Source organism: Daphnia carinata, chromosome 7 (genome assembly GCF_022539665.2).
Source record: "Daphnia carinata strain CSIRO-1 chromosome 7, CSIRO_AGI_Dcar_HiC_V3, whole genome shotgun sequence".
Classification (NCBI taxonomy): Eukaryota; Metazoa; Arthropoda; class Branchiopoda; order Diplostraca; family Daphniidae; genus Daphnia; species Daphnia carinata.
The window spans coordinates 7,686,639-7,714,206 of NC_081337.1; the positions used below are offsets into that span (position 1 = coordinate 7,686,639).

Sequence of the window (27,568 nt, forward strand, 5' to 3'; positions counted from 1 at the left end):
TACTTACAATGTCGTTTAGCAAGAATAATGGATTAAAGGAAGCTTCGCATGAAAGAGATCAAAATACTATTCAAATCCTAGAATAAACTGCTGTACGACAAAAAACGCAACCTAAGGCGTCAAAGTACTGTGCTTCATTGCATTTAAAAGTTTTTCTTTTTCGCATTGGTTATATTCGCAAGAAACAAACAGATGCTGCAGCCTTGCAGGTCTGCAGCATTTTTGTAACACGAGCTAGACTTCTGCTTCATATATCGATTTAAAAATTTCGATTACAAATGATTTCATGATATATAATAAAACAAATTGAAACAAGTTTTTAACCTTATATGAAAAATGTCTAACGAAATTTTAAAATTTTGAAATTTTGAAATTTTTTTTTCTGTTAAGAAAATTTCTGTAAAGAAGTTTTCTGTTCTTGAGTAAAAGTTACCTATTAGTACTGCAACCTACAGCCACGCCACCTTCTGCTGCGGACGCCATTGCCGAGAAGAGAAGTGTATTCCGTGGATATACCGTTGATAGTACCGACAAATAAGTCAGATTTTAAAAACTTTTGACGGCGGCGTTATGTCTCGTAACCGAGAAAGTACCAATACAGACAATAAAGTCTATGTTGGAGACTTGGGTAAGCAATTCCAAGATTTTTGACTTACACATCAACCTTCTTATCACGAAGAAAAGTGTCACTACTGCTTGCACGTTGAGTATTATTTTTGTGTAATCATTAATTGATGTACGCATTAGGAAATAATGCATCGAAAGGAGAACTAGAAGACGCCTTCTCTTATTATGGAAGACTGCGAAGTGTCTGGGTTGCAAGAAATCCTCCTGGGTTTGCCTTCATTGAATTTGAAGATCCGAGAGATGCAGAAGATGCTGTTCGTGGCTTGGATGGAAGGTAAGAAATGACAATGAATAATATTAGTTCTTAGTAACTGAATTATAAGTAAATATTGCAAAGCAAATAATCATAGTAAGCGAGGAAAGTTACTATCCTTTTAGCCATATTCAATATTATGTAGGATTTTGTTCCATTGAGTGCATGCACCAATTTGTGTTGCATTAACCAGTTTTGTCATCAATGTTGGATATCACTTGTTAGCTTTCCAAGTTGCAGAAATAAGGAATAAAACCGATGAATTATCGAATTACAGAACCGTATGCGGCCGTCGTTGCAGAGTAGAACTTTCTACCGGACGTACCCGTTCGCGTGGTTATAGTGGACCATCTAGACGTGGAAGACCTTTTCATCCAGAAGATCGCTGCTATGAATGCGGCAGTCGAGGCCATTATGCTCGAGATTGTCCTTTGTACAGTCGTGGTCGTAGGCGGTAAGTTAAAGACTACCCGGTTTTAGTTCTTAAATCATGATTCTGTAGATTGCTAAAGCTTGCAGCATTTCTTGGTTAACTTGAAGTTCTGAGTAAGCTTTGATGCTATAACAGAGTAAAAAGAAAGAGGCTATATGAAAAAATTACTCAAAATATTTAATTAATTGTTACTTGTTGATATATTCTAATTTGTGTTAAAAAGGCAAGTCTCAATTGTGGAATTGTGACTATATGTTAAAAGTAACGTTGGGTGGTTTATTGATGGCGTTTTGTAGGCCGAACGTCGGTAGCTTGAGGACCGGCGACGGTCTACCTTCTGCCAGTCGGCTAACAGCTAGTCTACGTGACGTTCTGCGCTGAGAGACACATTGATCAGCGTCAGACAAGTCTGCTAGAATGCCCCACTGCCTCTTCGAATGAGAGACTTCGATTAGCCTCGACACTTAAACTTGAAACTCCCTCGTCGTTCGGAAGTGGACATCGCTCTACTTTCTTGATCCCTCACACAAACAAACAAAAAAGAAAATTAACCATTCTGTACAGTAGCTCTAAATTATTCAGGAACTTCAACAAAACCTGTAGTATTATTTCTGTTGTTTTCACCAAGTGATCACCTCATTGATGTGCTACGTCGTCGTACGCCTCTAGCTCCCGTCTGCTCTTAAAACGTCCAGAAAATCGTTGATCCATCTGAGACAGCGGCCGTTACGCTCCATCTCAATACTTGCCAATTTTGTCCACGAGAATCATCAAACCGTGTTTTTTTTTTTTTATTATTATTATTTTGTTCGATAGCCCGCAAAATTAAAACGAAATTATTTTTTCTTTATTATTATTTTATGTCAATAGTGGTTCGAGAAGCAATACTCATTCACGTAGCCGCTCACGTAGCCGCTCGCGTTCTAGGAATCGCAGCCGAAGCCGCTCCAACTCCCGTCGTTCTAGGTCGCCAAGCCGTCCCAAGTATAAAGTTTAAAGCTTAGAGTTTACCGTGTTGAATGAAAGTAAATGAGTTCAATTGTTGTCTTCTTTCCAGGAATCGCTCGCGTAGTCGCTCCACATCTCGCCATTCTCGTCGTTCCCGATCGGTTTCACGCCACTCTCGCCGTACTCGATCTCCCACCCGATCCAAGTGAGTGTTGTGTGGTTGACTTTTTCTGTTGCGATTTCATAACAACCGCAACTGGAATTAATACCTCTTGCCGTACAGGTCAAAATCAGTATCACGTCGATCGGTGTCAGACAGGAGTCAATCGCGAGATCGCTCTAGGGATAGATCGCGTTCACGTGATCGGTCTCACGATCGATCACGCTCCGTCTCTCGATCGCGCAGCAGGTAGCAAATTAAATGTATAAAATCGTTTGGACCGTTTGACCTATTTTTCTCCTATTTAGATCATCTCGGCGGAGCGTTAGCCCTCGCGCCAACGGCGACGATTGACAAATATCAGCGATATGCTAACTTTGAGCAACAAACCATTACCTTTTTCTTCCTCTTTTATTTTTTCTTCTCCCCATTTTCCGCCTTTTTTTTATTTTTTTTTCCCCACTTTATTTTTCTTTATTTTTTTAATTATTATTTTATGCCACGTTTTCTGGGTTATCTTTAGAAATAATGGCTGTGGTAGCAAAGCTATTCGGCCCAACGTTTTGCTTTTCTTCATTCTAAAATTCTTGAACCTTGAATTTCACTTACCCCCGACATGAAACAAAACCTTTCCCTCGCCCTTTCATCTCCATTACACTCCGTCGGTATCCTCCATTTCCCCCAACATCGCTACCCCTCATCTTATTATTATTCAGTCGACATTCCACATTTCCAAGTTGGAAGAGAACTGCAATACATGACTCATTGGAAAGTTTCAAAATTTCACGCTATTGTGTGGTAATTAAAAGGCAGTGCACTCGATAATCTGTTTAACATTTACCGTATTCCACAAGCGTAAAGGTTTGCTATGAAGGATAACTGCAGAATTTAGATTTCAGTTGGGATGGAACTGCACACCTGTCCTTGTCCGCTGCTCACATGACGGTCTGCTATAATAGGACGCACGCTTCCCCTCCAGGAAGTGTCCCTCCTATTTGGTAAAAAAAAAAATTATAAGTATAAAAAAGGCTTTCTCTCCTACGTTTGTCTTTTAGCCACAGAGGGGGAGTACTGCAGGTGTGTGAGCATAGAAGGGATGTAAAAGGCGACGGTGTAGCTGCCCGATTCGTATTCAGTTAACTACAGTCGGTGGAAGAACACGGTGGTTTGCTGCCCATTGTCTGATGGTTTTCTTAGTGTGTTGCTCGTACTAGCCGAAATCGTGTTCGCCGGATTATTCTCCGACGTCCTTCATTCCGCAAGACTGCGTATTTAGTGAATTCAAAATAGATCTGACCTTTACCAATGGTATTTTCATTTTTGACCGTTGAGTAAAAAGCACGAACGGTAAAAACAGATCAGGTGGTTGCACGTGATGGGCGAGTGCAGGTCGCCAGTGGAAATTTTTTTGGTTGGCTAGTTCGCGCCTGTACCCTGCGCTTTTTTTGTGTGTGTGTGTTTTCGGCTCTACTTTGAGGGCGGAAACGGTCAACGCATCCGTTGCCTTGGGCATTAGGTGACGATTGTATTGTTCCATTGTGTTTGTGTGCCCCTATTCAAATTTCGAAAAGCTCTGAGACGTTATGGATATCTATTCAGATGCCGATGATAATGTCCCTTTGAAGCCGACCAAGTTGAGAACAATACGACTTAATCGAAGACCAGGTGTTCCATATTTTGGATTTGGGGTAGGCAAGAACAATTTCCCGTCTTTTTAAAATTGGAATTTAATCGAATCAAATTATCCTTGTAGATACGTGGAGGGCGTGAGTATGGATTAGGATTTTTTGTCACCAAGGTCGTAGCTGGTAGCGAAAGCGAGTTGCAAGGATTGTCGGTAAGTCAAGTGCTATAAAGTTATCAAATTCGCTCTCCTATTAATATTGCCATTTTGTTTTTAGGTTGGAGATCAGGTGAGAGGAATATTAATGCGGGTACAGTTTGGTAAGATCTGATTCATGTGTTTTACGATTCCAGGTAATTCGCATCGATGGGATGCGAGTAGAAGAGGCATTACACCGAGAAATGCTGAATTTCATTCGATCGAAATCGCACATCACTTTGTCAGTTAGAAGTAAGTTTGTTCTAGAGTCCTCGATAACATGATTTGCGAAACGTTCTAAATTCCATTATTCACATAGGTGGAGGCCTCGTCCCATTTTATGAGTGAGTTTGCGCCACTTTTTTGTTTTCTATTAGACACCCTAGTCACGCAATTGAATTTAACAGATGTACCAATCACGCCCTATCATGGCAACCGGTTAAGACTGATCGTGTCCATCATCCGGCCTTATCAGCATCCTCTTCATGGAGTCCTACCGAAGTAGCGCCCTCATTCGCCAGTTTGACTCTCCGATCACACAATAAAGGAAGATTTGGATGCAGGTTAGTTTAGCTAGCTGTCAAGGACACAGATGAATCAGTTTTAAATGTATACTGTACATATTTGCGTGACTGGCTTTTGTTGCAGTGTTTGCGAAGGTCCACCGCATAGACGAGGAGTCTATATCCAATCGACAGAGGAAGGCAGCGTAGCTCGAGTGGCCGGAATCAAAGCCGGCGATCGGATTCTTCATTGCAATGGCATGGATATGACCTCTGTGGATTTCGATGAGGTAATCAATGATCTATCCTTGAACTCGCACGTCTAATTTGTCATGCCGTTCGTCACGAGGATTACCTTGATTAGTTTTTTCTTGTCACGCTTTTAATTTGTCTGTTTTCAATTCTTACGGTGCACCAAAGAGAATTCAATTCTTTCTATTCCATTTTTATTTATTCATTTTCTTTTTTCCTCAAAAATTAATAGTCACTGGTAGGTGATCGTAAACCTCTTTTCATGCCAACGGCCTAGAAAACATTCTAAATTGAATTTCATATGTTTTGTGTTTCCCATCGATTTCCCTATAAACAGGCCGACCGACCCTATTGTTCATTAACGGACTTATTACGTCCTCATTCACTAGCTTTCATTAATTTTCCCCAAACAGGCGGTGATGATGCTGAAAGAATCGAATGTTTTGAATTTGATAATAAGCCGAGGGGCTGGTAGCGATTTCATTTCACCTGGCGAATCTTCCGGCTACAACAGCGCCGCTTCCTCCGTCAATGGCGACCAAAGCCCATTGCAAAATGGGAAACAGAAACGACTCTCCGTCGTAAGAGAAGAAATGATTGATGTCGTCGATGAAAGGTTGTCGTTTTTCATCATTTCCCACATGAAATCAGACATGTCAATGTTTCTTTTTCTTCTTTTTTTTGTGGGTCAGACGAGGCATAGTGGTCGGTAGCGCGACTGTCGATTTCTGTCACCGAAACGGCATGAATTGGAATGTACATGAAACCTGTGGCAAAGAACCGATTCATCAAGCTGTTCAGCAATGGAACCGCTCGTCTATTGTTTTAGAAGAACAAGAAGAACGAAAGCGGCTGCAAGAAGAACGCCGGCGGATTCAAGAAGCTCATAAATTGCTAGCAGAAGAAAAGGAGAAACTCGCTAGAGACCGCCAACAGCTAGAAGTAAGTGAATGTGGTTTAAAAAAAAAATCCACTTTCGTTTCCTGAATTTCAAAGTTCGTATATCTAACTCCAATTTTCTCCTTGGTAGGATGCCAGATTTCAATTACTAAACGGTTCTGCTCCTTCCTTGAAAACAATGCAACCAACGACTGTAAGCATGTCAACCCATTATCTCATTTAGTATTTGTAAAGTAATTTTATTGACACTATTGTTCTTTGGTTTTTATGTTTATTTGTTGTTTGTAGAAGCCTTACGCAGAACCGGAAACGGTGGTTAAGGCACCCGTTGGAGGAACCGTTCATGAGCAGGTGAGAATCGAACGCCATCTATGATGTGCTACATAAGATATTATTATTTCTATTTAATTACAGAATTTCTGTATGCTTACTTGTAATTTTTTTTTCACTGCAGCTTATGGTAGAATTCAAGCAAAAGATGGTGTCATTAAAAGCGACAGATGTCACCTCCGGCTGTGGACAAGAGGTAGCTATGTTTTCTGTATCAGAAGCTTATTAGCTGTCTCAAGTAATGAGATAAGACATGCCCTGATAAAATCGCTTTGTCACCAGTGATGAAACATTAGTCATTCTTACTCATCGTGTCATTCAGGTCAGTCAGGTAGGTAAAGTTAAAGAAATTTCGGCATCAAACACGCACCTGCCATTGAAAGCAAGCCAGTCTGCACCACCAGCACCTCCTTTACCTCCGGTATCCATCTCTTTAGTTAATATCGTATTGGGACAAGTAGTTAATTGCTTATCTGTGTAACAGCCGCTGCCAACAGGTGTGACTGTCGCGGCACGGAAGAAGCCAGCACCTCCTCCACCCGTGCCAGTCCCTGATTACGATCTTTCGTCCTTTTCGCGAAAGATGGATAACACAGAACAAGAGGTGAGGGACGACACGACTTTGATGAGCAAATTGGACAAGCCGTCATCAGTTGTGCGAGTTTCGATTGGAACATATCAAGAATTGCCACCTGAACCGACGAAATTAGATTTTTTGCCATCCAAGAGACATAGTACATCGCCTGCCGGAACACGGCAACCTGATGGAGTCATGAAGAACCAGTTGCAATCGGAACTGAGTCAAACACTATCGCGATCCCGTCTCAGACAACGTATTCCTTCCACCGATCTCGAGCTTTCCGAAGAAATCAAATCGAAATCTCCAGCTGAAGTAAATCCTCCTATTGCCTCAAAAGAAGAAAGCCCAATTGAGAAGAATAGACCAGCTGCACAGCAACCACCGGCTCTGTCGACATTCCGACGAGCTCCTGCATCCGAAATCCAAGCCAAAATGGCTTCATTGGCTGCTGCTTCGGCCAATGGATTGGGTCGCGATGCAACCATTTCTCAGTTGGCGGATAATAAAGTCACAATCAAAGTCCATCCGTACGTTTCGCGATCGGACTTTGGTCAAACGTAAGAGACCGTATTTCGTTTGCTTGTTATTGCCCGGCTTGTAATAAGAATCACGTTGTACCAAGTCACGCCTGCTTTCACTTTTATTTTTACTGACACTTTCCACGTTAATGTTGTGTCTCAGAACGAAAGTTTCTGGCGATCTATATATCTATTTACAGATTCGTTGTCCTTTCTTTATTTTGGACAGAACGTACATCGACAGTGTCCCCGTGACCGAACTCTGATCGTCTTTTGTTTCGTCAATACATCTTCCAGTTGTTGTACATTATTTACTCGAGTTGTTGGTGGTTATTTTCTTTCTTTCTTGCATTTACACTTGGCTTGAAAAAGAAAGCCGAGAGAAAGCACAAGATCAGCACAATGGCAACTTTCTATCTCATCATAAAAATGATGACTTCTGCTACTAGTGCTGCCACAAGAAAAAAAGAAAAGAAACAGGACGTCTTTAAAAAAAAAATGTCGATTGTCGTCGTCGAGATGTCGGTCTCTCTTCAAAGAATGAAAACATACCAACAAATAGCTCAACGTATTTCAGGTAGAATCAGGTATTGAAATATATGATGCCTATAAAGCCGCTATAGGCGACAGACAGCTGCACATTCTTGCTGAACAAAAATGAGAAGGCTTCAAAAAGAAAAGAATCGATAGGTCACGCCGTCTAGTCGTGGGTATGGCAATCTTCAATGTAATTGTATTAGGGCAGCGCGCGCACACGCATGGGATAAATACGAGACCCTTCGAGAAACGACTAACATGGCACTGTTGATTCATCAGAAAAACTGTTTATGATTGTTTCAGTATTTCAGAGTCAAGAGAATCAACTCGTTTCGAAACAGCTGCCACTCGTTGTTCTTTCTCGTTTTTTTTTTATTCTCGTAATAATAAAGTGATGCAGTGATGGCCAGGTGACGAATGTTTGAAGGCACGAAAGCGAGAAGGGGGAATGAAAAAAGAGGGGGGGGGAGAGAAAGAAACTTGCAGCCGACTCGATCTTTTCTTTGTTCGGTCCAATGTTTCAAATCCCGCCAGATGGCTCTATTTCGCCCGCCACACCACCAGACGGCGTAGGGATATGGGGTGGGGAGAAAGGAAAGGGAATAGATTCTTTTCGAAGCAGCCCATTCGTTTGAGAGCTGCTGCCTGAACAAGATCTGTTACACACGACAAGCACGCGCAACGTCATGACGGCATCATCTTTGTGGTGAATCTCCAATGCTCGTTATTTTTCAACCTTTTACTCAACACTTCGTCACAACGTTTTAAGTTTACCAGTAAGTCTTTGCAGATTATTGTTTTTTTACCGCTGTCATGTGCAACCAGTTGTCTTGTCGGATTGAAGAGCATGGCCCTTAACTTCATCCCTCCCTCTCCCCATCTGTGTGTGTGTGTGTGTGCTCTACTCGTGTTGTCTGGCAAGATGGTGGGTTAAAGTGTTGGTATGCTATTTGAGTATCTGTATTGAGGTCAGGTGTAGAATTTTGAATAAGCGCGCCGTTTTGGAACGTGAAAGTCCCGCGCGTGCACGTGGTGTGTTGTTCACTGAACGTAGCGGTACTTTTTCTTCACACTTTCAGTTGGTTGGTGGGAAATGCCGCGTGCAGAAAGAGAAACCGTGTGCGGGTGTCCGCGTGCGGAAAAAGCAGGTCAACGGGCCAGTTTTGCTAGCAGAGAGAGTGAAAGGCGATGTAATGTATGTTAAGGGGTGGTGACAGTACGAGTATTGTCACGATTTTTACTTTTTCAAATGGTGAAAATGCGGGTTGATTGTCTCGAAGAGGGGGGGGATTTCTTATTATCTCGGTCACTACCAGTTACATAAAAGGAATTAAAAATAGGGACACATTCACTTCTCGTATTTCCCCCCTCTCCTTTGTTTTGTTGGGTTTGAATTTACCAGAAAGAAAAAAGAATTCTTTTTTCACCCCTCTTATTTCCGGCATGGAGGATGTTGGAAGCAGGAACCCTCGGGCCTCCTGTGTGATCTTCCCCAACAACTTTTGATTGCGTTACAGCAGCCTGTATTTTTTAGCAATGGCCTCTTTTGTCTACTCACCCCTGGATGTGTCAGCGTCGGAGGGTGATACGAGTACAGGGGGGAGCACGTGGGTTGCCATGGTTACCGTCCCCCCTTGACATTCAGTGTCGTCACGATGAGAGGGTCAGCCAGGGTTGAAACGGAAACAGCTGTTGTGCGCGGCCCAACATGGCGCAGCTGCGCCTCTCTGTGTCTGTACGAAGAAAAGAGGAGCATGGGTACTCACTTTTTTTTTCTGACCCCCTCCCTTTTCTTTCCCATTCTCGAATGTTCAGTGGGCCCCTTCCCCCCCTCAATCTATATGAAAGATGGCCAACACAATAAAGCTAGAAAAGACATTTTTGTCTGTGTCCAAAAACATCTTCCATGTGTGGGGGAAGCTGAGATTCTTCTTCTTCTTCGAGGGGTGGAATATTTCTGGGTTTCTTTGTGTTCTCCAGCGGGGGTGGGTGGTACCCTAACAGAAACCGTTGGGATCTTGTTTGTTCGAAAATTCCAAATTCTAGATGGGCATTGAAAGTATTGACGTCGGTTAGAGGGGGGCTCGGTGTGTATTGATCCGCGATGGAAAATGCTCCAGGGGTTTTGTGTGTAGGTTATTAGTTTTGAAAGATCCGTTGGATCGATTCTCCCTATTTCACTGCACGATGAGTCATAGCAACACGTGCCCTAATGCGTCGTATTTTATTTATTTTTTCAGAATCGAATTCGTGAATTTTTACATTTGCCGTCATCACGAGGCAACACGTGTTTGGTAGCCATTTTATTTAGTGCAAATCGATAACGTCCAATGTAAGCAGTGCGGTAGGCATTAGATAGCAACACCCTCTGTCTGCAGCATTCTACATGTGAGTTGGGACGCCGCCCGATTATTGATCGGAAACCTGAGGTAGAAGGGAGAGCTAGACATAGACCCCTCTTAGAACGAGCAATAAAGTACAGACAGAAAAGGGGGAGAGCGTGGAAGGGGGGGGGGAGAGTAACAAGAGGGGTTTGTCGGTAGCCAATGGGGAGGCTTCTCTTGTACACATCTTCAACGCACAACGAACTGATCTCAAATACAAAGCGCACTGATTCGGATTCACTACCGGAAGTTTATTAGAATCATAAAGAGAAAAAAAAAGAACGTGAAAATGAAATCTTAGATGAAAGTAACTGGGAAACGACGAGGGAAAAGTGGCCTACTTTCACGTTCACGCCAAAAGGGAAAAGGTGTATTATTTTTGCCACATTCACGATCCGAGAGAGAAAGTGCGTGACGACGAATTTTCTCTTTTAGAAACTTTTCCTATGTTTTCATCATGTTCCTTTCATACAAGTCGGTCTTGCAATTCCATGTGCGGCAGTGGCAACAAGTAACAGTTTTTATGTTCTTCTTTCCAGGTGCCATTTGCAACCAGTGTCTATCGTTAATATCGTTGCCCGGTTAATAACAGACGCTTGGAGTGCGATCGTTTATATTTTTTCGTCATGGCATCTTCGCCTAGTCCGTCCTCGTTGGATTCGGTCGGCACATCACCACTTGGTTCCTTTTCCGATCCCAACGAGCATCCGCTCTTGGCTCGTGATCTCGGTCTCGGCCCTCTGGTCGGTTACGGCGATAGTGGCGTCTTCAACGGAATGAATTCCACGGCATTTTCCTCCTCCTCAATGCTGCACAATTCGGCTCTTAGCCTCTACCTCAATGGATTGGGAAGTAGCAGCAATCTGGAATCCGGATCCGCTCTCAAGGTACTTCATTTTTCTCGTCCGTTATTATGTATTTAGTCTGCCGTTAAGCCGATTGGATGGAACTAGCATTGATTGGTTGACTGCGATGTTAACATTCTCTTAAAAACTAGGACAGTAATGTCTTAGGGATTACGAGAATTGAAAGCTAAGTATTTCCTTTGTTTTCTTTATGACAATAGGACAACTTGAGCATGGGGAGCAGTGGAACGAGCAGTCGGCCACCTAGCGGTGGATTGCCCGGTTGCAATTCAAGTACCAGCAGCAGTGGCGTCTCCAGCCCCGGATTGGCTACTAAATGCGCTGTTTGCGGCGTCGGTGACTCCTTTTCCGTTCTGCCCAAAGTTCTTCCTTGTCTGCATGCTCTTTGTCAAATGTGCTGGGACAAGCAGCAAATGAACGAAGGGATGACAACTGATTTGCTGGACAAGAGTACTTGCTGCCCGGTTTGTAAAGCCGATTGCCTCATGTCCCCGCCTTCTCACCAAGGATCGTCTTCTTCATCAAGCCTTTTCAAAGATTTCTCCTCGACGCTCCACATGCTCGAGACGCCAGCCACAACTCCGCTTTCCGAAAACAATGGATGGAACTCGGCCACTTGCACTGCTTGCAAGGCCAAGGATCCCGTTTTGGCTGTCGCCAAGTGTTTCGATTGCGCTTCGCTACTCTGCACTTCGTGCGTCCTGGCTCATCAATTTATGCTTTGTTTCGAGGGACATCGACTCATGACGTTGGCCGAGCTAGCAAATCCGTCTTCGTCGTCGACCAACTTCACCAACAGCAAAACCGCCAGCAGGCCCTGTGTCCGCCATCGTGGAGAATCGGTGACTCTCTACTGCCACACTTGTTCCGTCCCGGCATGCACCCAGTGCTTGTTGATGGAACATAGCGGCCCAGCTCACGACATCGAGGCTCTCAACGAAGCGGCTCCTCGCCTAGCTCATCAACTAAACCGTACTCTGAATGATGCCCGCGCCAAGGCTGCTGAACTCAAGACCGTCGTCCAAGCTGCCGAGTCTGCTGTCAACAAGATGTCCAATCAGCTGTCCAAGGCTCAGACGGATGTCACTGAAACATACCATTTTTACCGTGCCGCTTTGGATGAGAGGCGCGAAGAGTTACTCCGTGAATTGGAGAGCGTCTACAACAATAAGCAGACTACACTCAACGATCTTGGACACAAGACACAGGAAGCAGTGGAACGTATTCTCAAGACGTGCAGCTTTGTCGAACGCCTTGTGAAGCAATCATCTCCCGTCGAGGCTCTTCTCTTCAAGAAAGAACTTGATGCCAAATTCGCTGCCCTGTTCGCTTTCTGCCCACCTGATTTGAACCTTCAAGGCTCCCTCGATGTCGAGTTCATGTCCAACTACAAAGCCATTCAGATTGGAGTCCGCAACACGTACGGCTACATCCGGTCGACTAACGAGCCCAACACACCTGGATCTTTCAATGCAGCTGCAGCTGCCGCCGCCGCCGCTTCGAAAATGCAGCCACCCATCGCTCGACCCACTTCGATGCTGTTGGGTTCCAATTACTCGGTCAATGGAGTCAATCTGACCCTCAACAATGGACGTTTGAGCCCAGCTGGTAGCTTGGCCACACCAAATGGCGATTCACATTTCATGGCTAAGAGATTCCCAACATCGGCGTCGAGCAACAGCTTTGGATTGGGATTGAATGACCTCGGCTTGGGTACCCCCACTCTGTCGCAACCACCGACTTATGAAAAATGGAGCAATAATGCCGGAGGATTTGATTCGTTCCAGATGCCACCTTCCACCATGCGCTCAGACGGATCGTCGATGACGTCGATGGCCAACGACCCATCGCTCTTCGAACTCTCCAAGCTTATGTCCAACACTTCGCTCTATCCTCCGCGCTCGCAGATTAAACGCCAAAAGATGATTTACCACTGCAAATTTGGTGAATTCGGTGTTATGGAGGGCCAGTTTACTGAACCGTCTGGTGTGGCCGTTAATGCTCAAAATGACATTATCGTTGCTGATACCAACAACCATCGCATCCAGATCTTCGACAAGGAAGGGCGCTTCAAGTTCCAGTTTGGCGAATGCGGCAAGAGAGATGGCCAATTGCTGTACCCTAATCGCGTTTCGGTCGTGAAAACCTCCGGTGACATCATCGTTACTGAGCGTTCGCCCACTCATCAGATCCAGATCTACAACCAATACGGACAATTCGCACGCAAGTTCGGTGCCAACGTGTTGCAACATCCCCGCGGCGTTACTGTCGACTCCAAGGGCCGTATCATCGTGGTCGAGTGTAAGGTGATGCGTGTCATCATTTTCGATCAGATGGGCAACGTACTGCACAAATTTGGCTGTTCGAAACACCTAGAATTCCCCAACGGTGTGGTGGTGAACGACAAGCAGGAGATCTTCATCTCGGACAACCGTGCTCACTGCGTCAAGGTTTTCAGCTACGAAGGTGTCTTTCTGCGTCAAATTGGTGGCGAAGGTCTGACCAACTATCCCATCGGTGTTGGCATCAACTCTGCCGGCGAGATCCTAATCGCCGACAACCACAACAACTTTAACTTGACCATCTTCACTCAGGATGGACAGCTGATCTCGGCGCTCGAATCCAAGGTCAAGCATGCCCAGTGCTTTGATGTAGCCCTCCTCGACGATGGTTCCGTCGTCTTGGCCAGCAAAGATTATCGTCTATACGTCTACCGTTACGTGCAAATCCCTCCTCTGGCGTTATAATCGGTCGTTGATTTTTTTTTCCTTTTTCATTCTATTTTCGCGCCCTCCATACATTATCTCTTGTCAATCTACATATCCCCTTGGGTCTTATCGTCAGGAACCAGAAGTTCCCGATTTTTCGCATCTCTCCAGCGACGGGGGGATTTGAATAATGCACTTATATCGATCTTGTTTTTAATCAATAATTGGTTGAACATTTTTTTTTTTTTGAGTTCGCATCAGTCGACTCGGTAGTTCGACTTGGTAGAAGAAGAAAAAAAAACGAACTAGTCATGAAATTATCGGATGTAGCTCCGGAGAAATCAATCTCCCCCCTTTTTTGTAGCCAGCTCGAGGGAAAGAAAAATTGTGGAACGTTTTGGCCAAGGTTTGGCGAAAACCTCATATTGAAAAAAAAAAAAGAAAGAAAAGAGAAAGTTTTTGAATGGATTTTTCAAGTCAAGTAAAGATAAAAGAAAGTTCTCCGCGAAAAAGAAAACGTTGACTCTGAGACTTGGTTAACATAGCAGCTGTCGTGCAGTTTAGCAATAGCTCCTTTATTTTTTGCTCTCATTTTTTTTTTTTAATTGGGTAGTTTGAGAAATGCTCACGAAATGATTAGAATGTTGGCTTTGTTGTATCAACGGTACAGCCCCCCTTACCCTCCTGCGCCAGTTCTTTTTGATGGTAGTTTTTATTTTTGTTTAATACTTTTGTTGGCCGTAAGTAATAAGAAGTGGGAAAAGAATTTCTTTGTTTGCTTGTATAACTATGTCATGATGCGCCCGTCATCCTGGGATCCAAAAAGAAACAAATCTTTGGGCTCGTGGACCAATCCGAATCTATCCAAACTGTCTTCTTCTCTCTTTCGTAAAAACTATCACTCAGAGGCTCAACTGATCAAGAACGTGCACAATCCTGTTGATCCGTTTTAAAAAAATTTTTTCTCGAATTCCTCAAAACTTATGAAGCACTCTTCAAGTATTGTCATTTCGAACAAGTCATTACTCTCGGCCTGTGATAGGAGTTAAGCCTCACTATTCTTTCTCTGGTTAACTATTACTGCTTTTTCTCTTTAAAAACAACAAGTTTCGCCTTTTGCAATGGCAACCATCTTCATTCTTTTTTCTTATTATTATTATCTACTAGAAATGTTAACGAGATGACTCCTCTTTCTGTGATGTGGTCGCTCTCTTTTCACAAGCTTTTCTGCCACACTCCTCGGCTATGATCTCGTCAGTTAAAGGCGCTTATTGGATTTGAAAAAAAAAAATCTTCTATTTCTCACGGGAAAGGTGGGCGTATTTGGGGGGCTGTGTCCGATTCACCTGATGTGTTTGTGAAGTGTTGCGAATTTGTCTTAAGTAGCAGGGTCAACCTTGTCTCCTGTTCTAATTCATCCCCTCATTCATTTTTCCATTTGTTTTTTTTTTCTTCTATTTTTTGTTTATCGTCAGTCAAGTTCGATATAATCTGTTTCTGAAAGTAGAATTTATACTTGTGGCGTTTTTTGTGGGATTCGAAAGTCAGCAGTAGCCAACCCAAGTGCTCAAAGGCAAAAGATGAAGTTTGATGTGGGAGTTGACTCTTCTAGTGTTTGTTCTGCGCAGGGAAAAGGGATTCAAAATTTGTCATTGCTTTCAGTAATTTTTTTTATGTGGCTATTTTCTCTTTAAACTTACCCCTGTGCCTGATTCAAACAAGTGCAGCTCTATCCATATACTCCTTTTTCTATCTCTGGCTATCTTCTCACATGTATATTCAACCCAAGGTTTGTGTTAACAGCCATTTTTTTCCACAGCTCCTCCCATGCGTTTCCTTGCTACCAGTTTTTTCGGTGCGCATTTGTTTCGTTGCGTTGCTCTTGTTTACTTCTTTTTAAAAAAAATTAATTTTAGTTACAACTTTTTGAAATTGTTTTGTGAATCGATAAGCCAATCTCCGTCTTGTCCATGTCTCTTGCTCCTCGGAATTTCCATCCTTTTTTGTGGTCTTTTTTAGAATTCAGTATCATTTTGGGTTTTGTGTTCCTGACTCGTCGCTCCTTGCTCTCGATCGATGATATTGGCCAAGGAAATCGGCATTTATCATTTAGTTTTTCCGTATTCTTTTTTTTCTCCTACATCGTCACTTCCGTCTCTTTCTATTCTTATTTTAAGTGAAAATGTTTTAATCGTACGCGGAATTCAATACCACGAGAGGGGAAAAATTGGCTTGTCTTGTTCTTTTTGTTGTCGTCGAATCGATTCCATCAGCCGCTTGTATACAAATGCCTTTGCCTCTGTGCCCCCCTGGGTCTCTGTCCACTGTTCCTTGTGTACCTCAATTTGTACTGTTATTCTTTCAGTTTTAAAGTGTTTAATTTCGCTTCCGGATTGGCTCTCTTCTCTCTGTCCCCACTTTTTTTTTCTTTCATTCTTACTCAATCCTTCCTTTCGCGTGTATCTTAACGAAAGGTGGCAGTTATTTATCTACTATCAGCTATTTCCTTTAAAAAAAACAAAAGCACGAGTTTTTTGTTCGTTATTTCAATCCCCTGTCGCCACATTACTTAACAGTATAGTTTGTTTGTTTTTTTCTTTTACAACACAAGGCTTTGGATTGTCGTTGGCAGTGTCGTTACATACTCAGGATGGCTCTAACAGATTGAAAGAGTCGGTTGTTAAGTTGGCGTGAAGGGTTTCATTCAATAGTTTCTCTGGTTTTATCCGGCAGGTCTGAGAGAGAGGAACACATGTACGCGCTGTCAAAGGCTTGATCGGAATCGATTTAACGCACCAATATTGAATCATTGCAAACAAAATGAATTCCTATATCATGTGCGTGCAAATAAACATTTATTTAGTTAATAAACGATAATACTACAGCTGGTTTTCAACTTGATTGCTACACTATTTTTTATAGTTCGAAGTAAATGTGTGTTGGTAGACGAGAAAGACCAATTTTATTAGTTGGAACAATACTAAACATAGTAAAGTACAGTACCCACTCGTTTTAACATCACTGCACAATCTGCTTCATTGACAAGAAAAAGAAATCGAAATGACTAGGTAAAAAAACAAACGAAGAGTGGCAACAATAAAAATTAGCTTCAAAACAAAAGTTCATTGATCAGTAAAGCAGCGGAATAATTGACAGTTTAAAAAATTAACATCCAGCTCTACAGCGCGCGCTTCAATCACGGAGTAATGTTTATTAGGCCATTATATCTCATAGCTTTCTCATTTGACTGTTACAGCGTAGAAGTCGTCTTCTACCAGAAAAACAGAACATTTTTCGAGAAGGCCTATAAATAAATAAAACACTGAACAGAAAAGGAAGAATGATTTTCCCTCTCTCACGCGCTGTCAAATGGGACGGCAAAGTAATTGGACAAATGTCGTGGAATGCCTCAAATCAAAAGAGTACTAATTTTTTTTCCCCCTCCCCCTTTGTTCCTTTTCTGAGAGGAACATCGTATCGAGGTAACAAAGTTTATGGAATACGTAATCGCTTCATTGAAACCTCACTCTGTCGACTGATTATTTTCGTCGTTTTGCGATTTCTCTTCGTCGCTGAGTAGCGCGTCAGTCGAATCGCCCCGAGTCGATTTCGCTTTGATTTTCATAGCCATCTTTTCGTTATTGTCTTGAGAAGACGACTTATTGGTTTCGACGACCTCCGTTTCATTGGGAACGATCGAAGTTGGCGGATTGCCGTTCTCTCTCTGCTCGGGGCTCAGTCCATTTTGTACGTTCATTTTCTCCAAGTTATCGTCGTGGACTAGAAGGCTGGATTTCTCTAAAACAGCAGTATTGCTGACGTCCACTAAATCCTGATTATTAGATTGCGTCTCGGCCAACTCTTCCTGTATCGGGTTGGCTAGCGGGTTGGGAGGGGATTTCGGAGACGGTCGACGAGTGCCTAGAATCGAAGAAACGGGTGCTGGAGTCGACGTCGATCCAGTAGCGCCGGCAGGTTTCCTGACGCACGTTTTCCCTCTAGACACGGCAGATGAAGAAGATGCTCGTTTTTCACTTTGGCCACCGTCGCTGGTCAACAACGAAGACTTATCGGAAATGTCGGAACCACCGCTTTCGCTGTCACGAAGCTCCGAAGAGGCGAACTTGCGTGAAGCTCTAGGGGACGCTGGCGGAGGTCGACGACTACAGACCTGCACTTGGATCAATTCGCAAAGTCGGCGAAAGCGACGGAGATTCCCTAAACGCAAACGTAAATTTTTCTAGTTTTTGAATAATTCAAGTCAAAATAACTCCATTTCATTACCTGCGATTAGAACAAACGTCACGGCGTAAAGAATGTCGATTTCTGCACAGCGTTCGCCTTTGGCTTCGTGCTGACCAATTGCGGCTATATCGACGTTGAACCGGACGTGACGCTGGAACATTGCCGGTCCGGAAGTACCGCGGCGATATTCCACTTTGAACGACATAGGACTAGCAACGCTGTGATTCAAATCTGCAATCTACACACAAGTTAATGTAAAACAGTAATTCAATTATTCTCTTTTTTGTTTGTTCCCTTTCTTAAGATGAGAAATTACCGATAGAAAGGCATGAATGAGATCTGCCTTGACGGACGCCAATGGCTTTCCTTTGACGAGAATGGTGTAGGTTTCATCTCGTTCGCTGCCCATTAGAGTTCCGAACCATGAACGCTTCGTCAGTTCCGGTGAAGATTCCGGTTCCGGTGTCAAACTGACTTCGTCTCCTACGGTCAAAAGAGATCATTCAAGATTAAGATTAAAACAAAAAATAAAGGAAGAAAATTGGCCCGACATTCATCTTCAAGTGTTTAGTTGCTTCTTAACGTCAAGAGTGTAGATACCAGTACCAACGTAATTGGATTCGTTCTATTTCGTCTCTTGTCATTATTCCAGCAGCTAGCGTGGGCAACTTGAAAGAGAACTCGCCCTGTATTTCTTTTCTGCCGTCTACCATGATAGTGGTATCGCGTAGCAAAGTAGCGATCGATGCAGCGCGCAGATGAGCAGGACTGGCTGAATGCTGTATTGATCGGTGTCGAGAAAATCTTCATACACGACTTTTACAGTCGTGTGCGTGTAGAAATAAAGGGAGCATATCGCAATTACTAACTACTGGCAACCATTTTGTTTTGATCACGCAACAATTTACTGTTTCTATCCGCAGTATCCATTTTGAGCATTAAACGGCGTCTTAGCCTTAATCGTTTACAGCTCGAAATCCGTGAAGTTGAACGATTGCTTTTAAAAAGGGCGTTAAAAAAGAAATGAATGGGCTGTCGAATTTAACAGATTTTTTTTTTGGTATCACCGAAAACGATGGATGGAATCCTCCCAAAGGAATGCAAACTATCTCGTGGGACAAAAAGAGGGATTTCTCCGAAACGAAATCGTGACACATTGGGGATTTATTGAGGTATTTTGACACCCCACATGTGTCTCTCCTTTTCCCTTCCCGCTTTCCCAGACTGAAATGATTTGATCGTTTTCGAGGTGGCACTCAAAACTTGGTATGAATAAGTTTTTTCCCGAAAAAGTAACATACTGTTGTGACAAAAAATGTTTTCCCTGTTGTGCCAACTTCAACAAAGCCGCAAGGAAAAGGTACGCGAACACCCACTAGTAGGATGTACGGTTCGGAAATGAATCAAACTGAATAACAATTTCGTCATCATCAGTTCGGCGATTACGTGAGGACTAATGAGATTTTTTCATATTTACAGATCAGCCTATCCGACGCCCGCCAGTGCCTTAAAGACCCTGACGATGAAGCAATAGTTGCTTGGTTTGATTGCGATTAGACTCAATCTTTGCTTTTCAGCTGTCAATTAAGAAAATGGAAGCTGATTCTAAAAAAGAATATTCTCATGTGAATTTTTCGAACTTGAATGCTTTTTATCCCGACAGCTTATAGACAAGAGCCAACGGGAAACGTGAACAAAACTATCGATCGCAAAATCAGATCGATGTAAGCCAGCCGAGGATCAAGTTCCTTTGCAACGCGGCAAGGGTATTGTGTCAATCCTATTTTCTCAACGTGACAGCCTTTGAGATGCCATTATCTTCAAATGAAAATCGATGTTTGATAAACCGGCTTCCAACGATGGCATGTCAGATCACGAACAACTCTCCCAATCAGCAAATGAATTACTCTTGTAGCGGCCCCATTGAAAGTGAAATATACTCGTTCAATAGTTTTCATTTCTTTTCCATTTTTCTCTGTTTGACTCAGCTCAATTTTTCGTTTCGTTTCTTCTGTTCTTTCGTGAAAAATCGATCGCTTTCGACTGCATTGCTCATTTGCGTACGAGGGTGGTAGGAAGTGTATAACGGCTATTCTTTTTGTTGATGCTTCCATACTGGGTCAATACGTACCTTGAAGTAATTTCCTTCGGTGGAAGCGTGGCGAGCCAAGAAAGCTATTTTTAATGGTTGTGGTAAGGCGAGTCCTCCACGGATTAGGAGAACCGGGTGGAGTCGACGTTCCCTGAAGGTATGATCCATCGCCGGCTAGTTGGCCTCCGACCAGGCTAGGAGCGCCTCCATTGTTGGCCACTGGAGTTTTACCGGCAATTCGCGAAGGAGAAGTCCCACTCACGCTCCCGGCATTACCGGAAACGCTGCTACCACCACCGCCGTACTGATTGGACGCAAGCAAACGATGAACGGGCCGAGGGGACGGGACAGGCGAGGCCGATGGCGTGCTGCTGTTACTGCTGCTCAATGGTTGAGCTACAAATCCGGTGTGGTGGTGATTGCCCGGCCCAGGATACGTCGAGTGTCCTGTTGACCGTCTTGGCCAGTGACTATATCCATCCAAAAAGAAAAGGAACAAATGATGTAGACGACATCTATCATTAGAACAAAAGAAAGAAAGAACTTACTTGTAAACTTGCCGTCGGGCGATAATTGGAGAGCCTTGAGACAGCTGGAATTGAGCAGTCACCGGGCCGTTGACTTTAAGAGTATCGATCCTTTTCTTAGGGGGATCTATATTTTCATTTCGGGGCTGCTGAGTTCTAAAGACCAGCTCAGCGTCATCTTCACAAGCCGGTCGACGTTTCTTACGATCCAGTAGCAGGAAGTAAATGACCTTCTCGGTATTGTGACTGGTATTGTAAAGAAAACAAACGATCGGGTCAATGAGTCCATCGAGCTGCTTTAATTGGAGTAATGCTTGCTAATTGCTTTCATAAAAATTTTTATTACAAATCAGCTAGTGCCTTATCCTACTTATAATGCCAACATGATTAAGTAAAAATAACTGACTTGGGATTAAGAAGCTCCTGAATAAGTTTCTTGCGATCCTTGAAGCATCCGAGACTGGTTATGGCTTGAAGAACGTCTGGATCGCAGTCATCTTCTGTTGGTAGAATGCGCGTCTGAACTACGGACATCATTGGCAACTCCAATTCCAGTTCCCCTCCACGACATCCGGCGCTTCCAGCCACCACCCAAGTGTGGCGATGGATCTCGGCCAGCTGTGTACAGAAAGACAAACAAATCCACACGTCGTAGCCGTAACTTGTCACTTTGTTCGATTCAATACCAAACATTTTACGTACAGCATTCTACTTCGTATATACACAGTTACACACTTGAATACATTCCTTTTGCTTAAAAATCATCCATCTCTTCCAAAACATTTACTGAACTTATTCTGATTTATTTCATAAAAAATGAATGGAACTTACCGTCATGCGCTTCTCTGGGTTGACTTCGATCATTCCGCGCAGAAGAGACTGACACTCAGGCGGCACAAAGTGAGGAATATGGTAGACACCACGTTTGACCTTCTCCAGCAACTGCCTTAGGTTGTCGTCGTCGAAAGGTAAAGCTCCAACCAACAGGGCATACAAGATGACGCCACAAGACCAAACGTCTGCTCGCCGGCCGTCGTATTTCTCCCCCTAACGCAATTATTGTCGGCAACAAATAGTTGTAAAAATTGAATTAGTCATCAAACAACGAAAAAAACCTGCCTATTTTGTAGTTAATTCCATAAATTATACGCTAATGGGAATAGCTACACTGTGTCATATTCGCAAATGATGCCACATTTATATATCAATCTTAAGACTGCATTGCCGACATTTGTAACAACTAATGCCGTTTACATTAAAATAAGGTAAGAATTAAAAAAGGAAATGAATAGTATTAGTTTACCCGGATGACTTCAGGGCAAGCATAATGTGGTGATCCGCAGCTGGTCTCTAGCATACTGCCCTCCGGTTGTAATGAAGCCATACCAAAATCGGCTATTTTGATGTTATTCTTGTCATCCAGTAGCAAGTTTTCAGGTTTGAGGTCTCGGTGGCTACGAAAAAAAGGGAGCAGTTGAAAAAATCGTCATGGATGAAGAACGTCGTATGGGGTGGCGTAAAGAAGGGTGCCCCGTAACATAACTTGTAGGGTTTATGGTAGCCTACAAATGGCGGACAGTTGCATGTTATGTCGTAAAAACTCACAACTTACCAAATAGAGTGACTATGGCAAAAGTCAAGCGCTGAGATAATTTGCCGGAAAAACCGCCTGGCCTCTTTCGGTGTCAGTCGGCCCTTTTTAACCAAGTAATCGAAGAGCTCGCCACCAGAAACGTGTTCCAGAACAAGATATCTTTGAACAAAGAAGAAAAAAACGAAACTTGGATGGCTTCCCTTAAATATTTATATGTTTACATTGACAAAAAAAACGACCAGAAGCTTGTGCTCCAGCTGGAGCAAGGATGGTGCAGGTCAGAGGGGGCTTCGCATGCGTAAGATCGATTGACGGACTTACAGATATTTTTTGTTCTCGTAGACATCATACAATCCAAGAACGTGGGGGTGTTCTATAAGCTTCATGATGGCTATTTCACGCTCCACCTAATTGAGAAACAGAATTGCCCTTTCGTTAGATGATGCACCGTACGTGTATAGCAGACGCTTTGTGTTTGGGAATAAAGCATTGCTCTCTAAAGTGATTCATCGGTGCACTTGCCTTTTGCAAAACAGATTCGCTTAACTTTTCACGATTGATGATTTTGATGGCGACTTTCTTTCCAGCTACGCAATGTACTCCCAGTTTCACCAGACCTATTTCATAACCACCAGTAAATGTTAACCCACTATATTTTTTTGTTTTCTTTTTTTTTAATGAAAAACTATCCAAACAAAAAGTGAGCTCCGGTCAACCTTTGCACACATTGTTTGGGAACGGTAGAAAATTACTATACCAAAAGAACATACCGGTTTGGCCTTTGCCAAGGGTTTTATCCATTCGGTAAGGACCTACATATTGACGCGGATCTATACCGCTACCATGGTTATCTCGCTGCATTGCGCCGATCCAGACGAGTTACGAATCAAAGTATTACTAACGTAACGACTACCCCCTTTTTTTTCTCTTTCTTTTTCTTTTCACTGGTTTTTTTTTTTTGCACTGCAGTTCCTCTTTTTTATCCTCTTCAATCTGTTACGGTCGCCATGTTACTTTCACTTCTAAACCACACTGGCACAGTTTGAAGCACAAGAAAACAACAGTCAAGAAGGTAAATGGGTCCAAATTTGGTGATCACCGCTTCATATTCACTGTGGGATTTGAGAAAAGCGATCGTTTCGCATCGGCGATGGATGGTGAATTCACTGGAAAGTAGTACGGAGTCTGATTCCTTTCAGCAGGCTTTCTGACTGATCAACGGATGCGACATGGAGGAAAAGGGACGGAGCATCCATGGCCGCTTCGGCGCGGGCGCAGAGACGTCAACGTTATGCCTTGGTTGTCTTTCAACTGTCGGGTGGCCACTACTGTTTTCCTTTGCCGGAGTGGAAGACTGCTATGGGCCCCCTTTTTTTTCCGGCCATGAATACCAAATCTCTTTGGCGTTCAAGGGAAAACGTGGTTTTCAGCGATCTGACGATACGACAATCGGGCCCGTATTAAATCAAATCAATTGGTCCCGCTTTTGTTTTTGAGGCAAAGCTAAAAACGACCTTCAATTCAGCTCCTAGGGTAGCCTCTTCAATTTCTAAACTGTAAAATAACTGAACGAAAACAAACCTTTGCGTATCATTGATCGTGGAATGATAGAAAAAGAGAAAGAGTGCCGCTAAGGGAAGTTCCACACGGGATTTCAGACAGCACAGAGTATTCACTGCGCACGCTCTCCGGGCGGCCATTCGTCGATCAATATTGGAAGGTCAAATCCTTACAGCAGCGTTTCCCTCTCTTTCCTCTCCTGTTTTATTCACCAACTCTCTCCCTCTCTCCACTATTCACCCTACCGAAATTTCATGTCTTTCGCCTCCGCCCTTCGTGATACATCCGCCCCCGCTCGGTCTCCTAGCAGCTCGAGCGTATGGTTGCTCTGTGAAGTGAGTTGTTTAATTATACAACAAATTCGGCGTGAATTTCAGTTCATCCGAAGTTTGATTAACATTCGAGAGGGTATCGAGCGTTATTATAATAATGCGTACAGAAATACTTCCAATTAACGTGTGATAGACTTCCATGCCATTCGAGGAAATGGAGTTTGACTAATGATGCTGTACAAGTAACACATTAAGGTGCACACCTTTCGAAGATTAATTTTAGCTCTATATATCTTTAGTTTACTAACTGGTTGCCAATTTGTAAAATGATACGTTAGCGTGCGATCCGGTGCGAATTCTATTTGAATCGGGCTAGGAATAGAGAATGTAACATTGAATTTGATTGCAAACATGTTCTTTCAGGCATTGTTAAACGGAATGACATTTAAGATTTCTAACTCCGATTATCCTGTGTATTTGATCAGCCATTCCGCATAACCTGAAGATAAAGCCAACACAAAAAAATAAGGTACAAAATAATAATAATAATAATGAGCCGAGAAGTTTCTTTTTACTATTTTCCAAAACAAATAGATCTAGCTCAGGGAAATACGAGTATTAAAAATGTAGTTATCCAAAGCTTGGGTTTTAACGAATACTTAATACACTTATGCGTGTTGACGTCAATGGTTGATTCGACTCTACCCCCGCATGTCGCGAAGCTTCTTCCTACGGATTAATAATCTTGTCATAGTATTGCAGTTTCAGGTATCTACGTAGTATTTATATCCTGAACTCGGATTGCCGCATATTAAAATCAGACGTCAAAACTAATAAGATCTCTATTTAACGTTTTTGAAACTACTTTGTTGGCCGCTTACTAATGCACAGGTGCAACGATATGCGCTGTTAGGTTTTTCTTTAAAATAAAGAATAATAAAGAACCTAAATTTAGACGCAAGGATACAAATTATGCGCTTTGCAAGCTTATACATAGTGTATTTCGCAACGAGGAAATGCATCACAATTTAATTTTAGTTTGTTTTTGTCCAATTTTGTAATTACCAGTAAACAGTTACGTGTATTATTGTCTGCAGTAAAATCTGTTGGGATCTAGTTGAAACGATTTGACGAATGGCAGGTTCTTAAGGCACCCACGGTGTTGGTGGATTATTGCCGTAAATATTATCGTACCTAATTTAGTTTAAAGCAAATAAGTACATTCGGTTACGGAAGAATTGGAAAATCGGAGGTATTCAGAATAGCTTTACCATGGGTAAAAAAATGGACATCCTCGGTTGCACATTGACATGATGCGTTCGCTTCCGAACGGTGTTCTGGTGGCGTCGTATGCACAACGTCGCTCGTTACAAGGAATTTGCGTGACGGGGGTGTCGCATCTCCATGGGGCGAAGGAACTAATATCTGATAGAGGTGTAGGAGACTTAACCCAATCAAGAAGTTGACTAATAGAGACTAGGTAAACGTCTTCCTTCGACGATAGTGAATCTAAAAATCTATTGATAAAAAAATTATTCGAATCCTTATTATTATTTATGCGTATTCAGAAATTGTTGAATTGATTGTTGCACCTTTTATAACCATTCATATGATTGGTGTCCAATAACCAGGCAGCATGCAAAAACAAACCGTACGGTGAACGGTTTCCTTCGTAATGCTTCATAAAGTTGGTCGTAAGAAGGTTATATACATCATCAGCTGTGTCTCCACTTCACCGTAGAATCGTTTGTTTTTATGGGAGCAATTAAAAAATATTAATCGGTATAAAATGTCAAGCTTCAACTGGAAGCCATCAAAAGTTAAACATGTCTTACACAATGCAGGTATCCACCATGGCGCATGGATTTCCGCTGGCATCAAACAAGTCGATCATAGGTACAACCCATTTACCAGGATACGATTCAGTTGGACAAACACCAATCTGGCAGTCCTGCAAAAAGAATGTATAAACCACATCAAGGTTAATGAAACAGTATACGCAACACCACACAGAATGAAAACGTGATGGTTAACCTGCTGGCTGAGAAAGTCGAGCGTGTAAGGCCACATACCAGGATCGACGTAATTTCTCGTTGGCCTAAGACAAGAGGGAAGAAAAAGGTTATTTATATTATTTCCTCTCAATATGCAGCGTGGATAGCAAATGTGATAAGTATCGCGATGATAAAGATTACCAACTGCAATCCCATTCGAAGCCGTTATTCGATAGGGAAGACCACATCGCATCGCCTCCTATAACCACAACAGCCGCTTATTAGAATAATAAACGTTTTAACCAGATAAGAAATATTACCCATTAAAAGAAAGGGTGCTCGTGCACCCTTAATTTCGGATTGTGGGATACCAGCGAAGTATTCAATCATGGTTCGCATGTCCGCTATTTCTCTATCCCAGTTTTCGACACTGTTTGCTAGCCAAAAATCTTGATTGGTGCGATGCCTAGAAGATATTTCATGTTATAAAACTGTCGCATTTGTTGTAAGAATAAGAATAACAAGAGATCAATGTAAAATGTAATTAGTCTCATTTTCAAGGGTTCTCAAAACTCCATGCTATTAATGCGTCTAAAATATTTTTTTAAAATCGAAATGATAGATAGGAGTAGTAGCTTACGTAATGGAATGGGAAGCGATTTCATGGCCTCTGTTATAGATGTCGTTAACCAAGGTATAATTGTTATATTCGTGCGACAGAAAGTAGGTCGCTTTAATGTTGCATCCGTTTGGGTTGTATCGATTGAAAATCAAGCTGGTGTAGTTCACAAAATTGAGAACGTTGACGGCATCATCATAGGTGATAAGCACAGTCTACACCACCGATTAATTTGTTAAAATTTCATGCATACAATCATTTTCGAGTTATGAAAACATACTTGCGGTGTTTCCGCTGGGGTCAATCCGCCTGGAATATTCAGCGAAGAGCATAGGCAATCAGGCAGCGTACATAAGGTGGGGTTGCAATACGGAGCAATCTTTTCACGTGGTGCAGGAAGCGCAGATGCTGCAGCTGAAACAATTAATGCTAAAATAATGGCATACCTAGCCATGACGTTCTAAAGCAACGCAACCCAAATACGACACTGATTCCGGAACGATTGGAGCTTAAATTCTCTTGTGCCGTCTAGATGTTTGATTTTTATCTTACGACGGTGTAGATATTTGTCGATGACGTCCATGGGTCAGTATCAGCTATATCAACACCGTTTTGTAACACCAGTATCGCGCTGCCGGATTATTGACTTATCGTGTGATTGTGTGGTCATGCTAAGGAACGCACTTCGATGTCGGTCACAGCATATCGAACCACATTCAAGATCATGCACATTGTCAAGAAGATTAATGTGCAACTGTTTTGTTAATTCTTATTCATAAATTAGCATTTAGTTTGAAAAATGAAACAAAATTCAATACACTTCGTACTTTTTCGCCGTTTAACT

The 27,568-nt window shown here is 42.7% G+C and overlaps 6 protein-coding genes across 8 annotated transcripts in view; 3 read left to right on the top strand and 3 right to left on the bottom strand.

The window, feature by feature from the left end:
* The window catches only part of LOC130688711 (cytosolic carboxypeptidase 2-like), a 63,056-nt gene that overhangs the window by 7,679 nt on the left and 27,809 nt on the right, over positions 1-27,568 (bottom strand). The gene's annotated exons all lie outside the window — the stretch shown is intronic.
* LOC130688605 (serine/arginine-rich splicing factor 7-like) lies at positions 462-3,202 on the top strand. Its single transcript, XM_057511606.1, has 7 exons — positions 462-628; positions 748-901; positions 1,158-1,334; positions 2,184-2,297; positions 2,371-2,466; positions 2,545-2,670; positions 2,730-3,202. Exons 1-7 carry the CDS (start codon positions 571-573, stop codon positions 2,773-2,775), a joined length of 771 nt encoding a protein of 256 aa, XP_057367589.1. The 5' UTR covers positions 462-570; the 3' UTR covers positions 2,776-3,202.
* LOC130688160 (harmonin-like) lies at positions 3,457-7,611 on the top strand. 2 transcript variants are annotated; one of them, XM_059496104.1, is made up of 15 exons: positions 3,457-4,109; positions 4,175-4,258; positions 4,323-4,334; positions 4,399-4,495; positions 4,563-4,587; positions 4,651-4,806; positions 4,892-5,036; positions 5,412-5,614; positions 5,691-5,940; positions 6,029-6,091; positions 6,187-6,249; positions 6,353-6,424; positions 6,551-6,649; positions 6,713-7,365; positions 7,556-7,611. In XM_059496104.1, exons 1-15 carry the CDS (start codon positions 4,005-4,007, stop codon positions 7,590-7,592), a joined length of 2,064 nt encoding a protein of 687 aa, XP_059352087.1. In that variant the 5' UTR covers positions 3,457-4,004; the 3' UTR covers positions 7,593-7,611. The 2 variants fall into 2 exon arrangements, with proteins under 2 accessions (XP_059352087.1, XP_059352088.1); XM_059496105.1 differs by lacking the exon at positions 4,563-4,587 and having other exon boundaries at positions 4,399-4,499; positions 4,630-4,806.
* LOC132088133 (brain tumor protein-like) lies at positions 8,498-15,084 on the top strand. 2 transcript variants are annotated; one of them, XM_059496102.1, is made up of 3 exons: positions 8,498-8,639; positions 10,787-11,134; positions 11,314-15,084. In XM_059496102.1, exons 2-3 carry the CDS (start codon positions 10,874-10,876, stop codon positions 13,858-13,860), a joined length of 2,808 nt encoding a protein of 935 aa, XP_059352085.1. In that variant the 5' UTR covers positions 8,498-8,639; positions 10,787-10,873; the 3' UTR covers positions 13,861-15,084. The 2 variants fall into 2 exon arrangements, with proteins under 2 accessions (XP_059352085.1, XP_059352086.1); XM_059496103.1 differs by lacking the exon at positions 8,498-8,639 and having other exon boundaries at positions 10,786-11,134.
* On the bottom strand, positions 16,865-23,772 carry LOC130688233 (serine/threonine-protein kinase BRSK2-like). Its single transcript, XM_057511203.2, has 12 exons — positions 23,050-23,772; positions 22,802-22,896; positions 22,601-22,686; positions 22,298-22,438; positions 21,989-22,139; positions 21,517-21,732; positions 21,092-21,303; positions 20,707-20,931; positions 20,198-20,628; positions 18,383-18,549; positions 18,106-18,304; positions 16,865-18,039 (listed from the first exon to the last, which is right to left on the bottom strand). Exons 1-12 carry the CDS (start codon positions 23,138-23,140, stop codon positions 17,345-17,347), a joined length of 2,709 nt encoding a protein of 902 aa, XP_057367186.1. The 5' UTR covers positions 23,141-23,772; the 3' UTR covers positions 16,865-17,344.
* LOC130688454 (chitin deacetylase 7-like) lies at positions 25,082-27,226 on the bottom strand. The gene is made up of 9 exons (XM_057511448.2): positions 27,005-27,226; positions 26,746-26,939; positions 26,426-26,571; positions 26,307-26,364; positions 26,146-26,209; positions 25,947-26,062; positions 25,704-25,841; positions 25,383-25,628; positions 25,082-25,305 (listed from the first exon to the last, which is right to left on the bottom strand). Exons 1-9 carry the CDS (start codon positions 27,176-27,178, stop codon positions 25,257-25,259), a joined length of 1,185 nt encoding a protein of 394 aa, XP_057367431.1. The 5' UTR covers positions 27,179-27,226; the 3' UTR covers positions 25,082-25,256.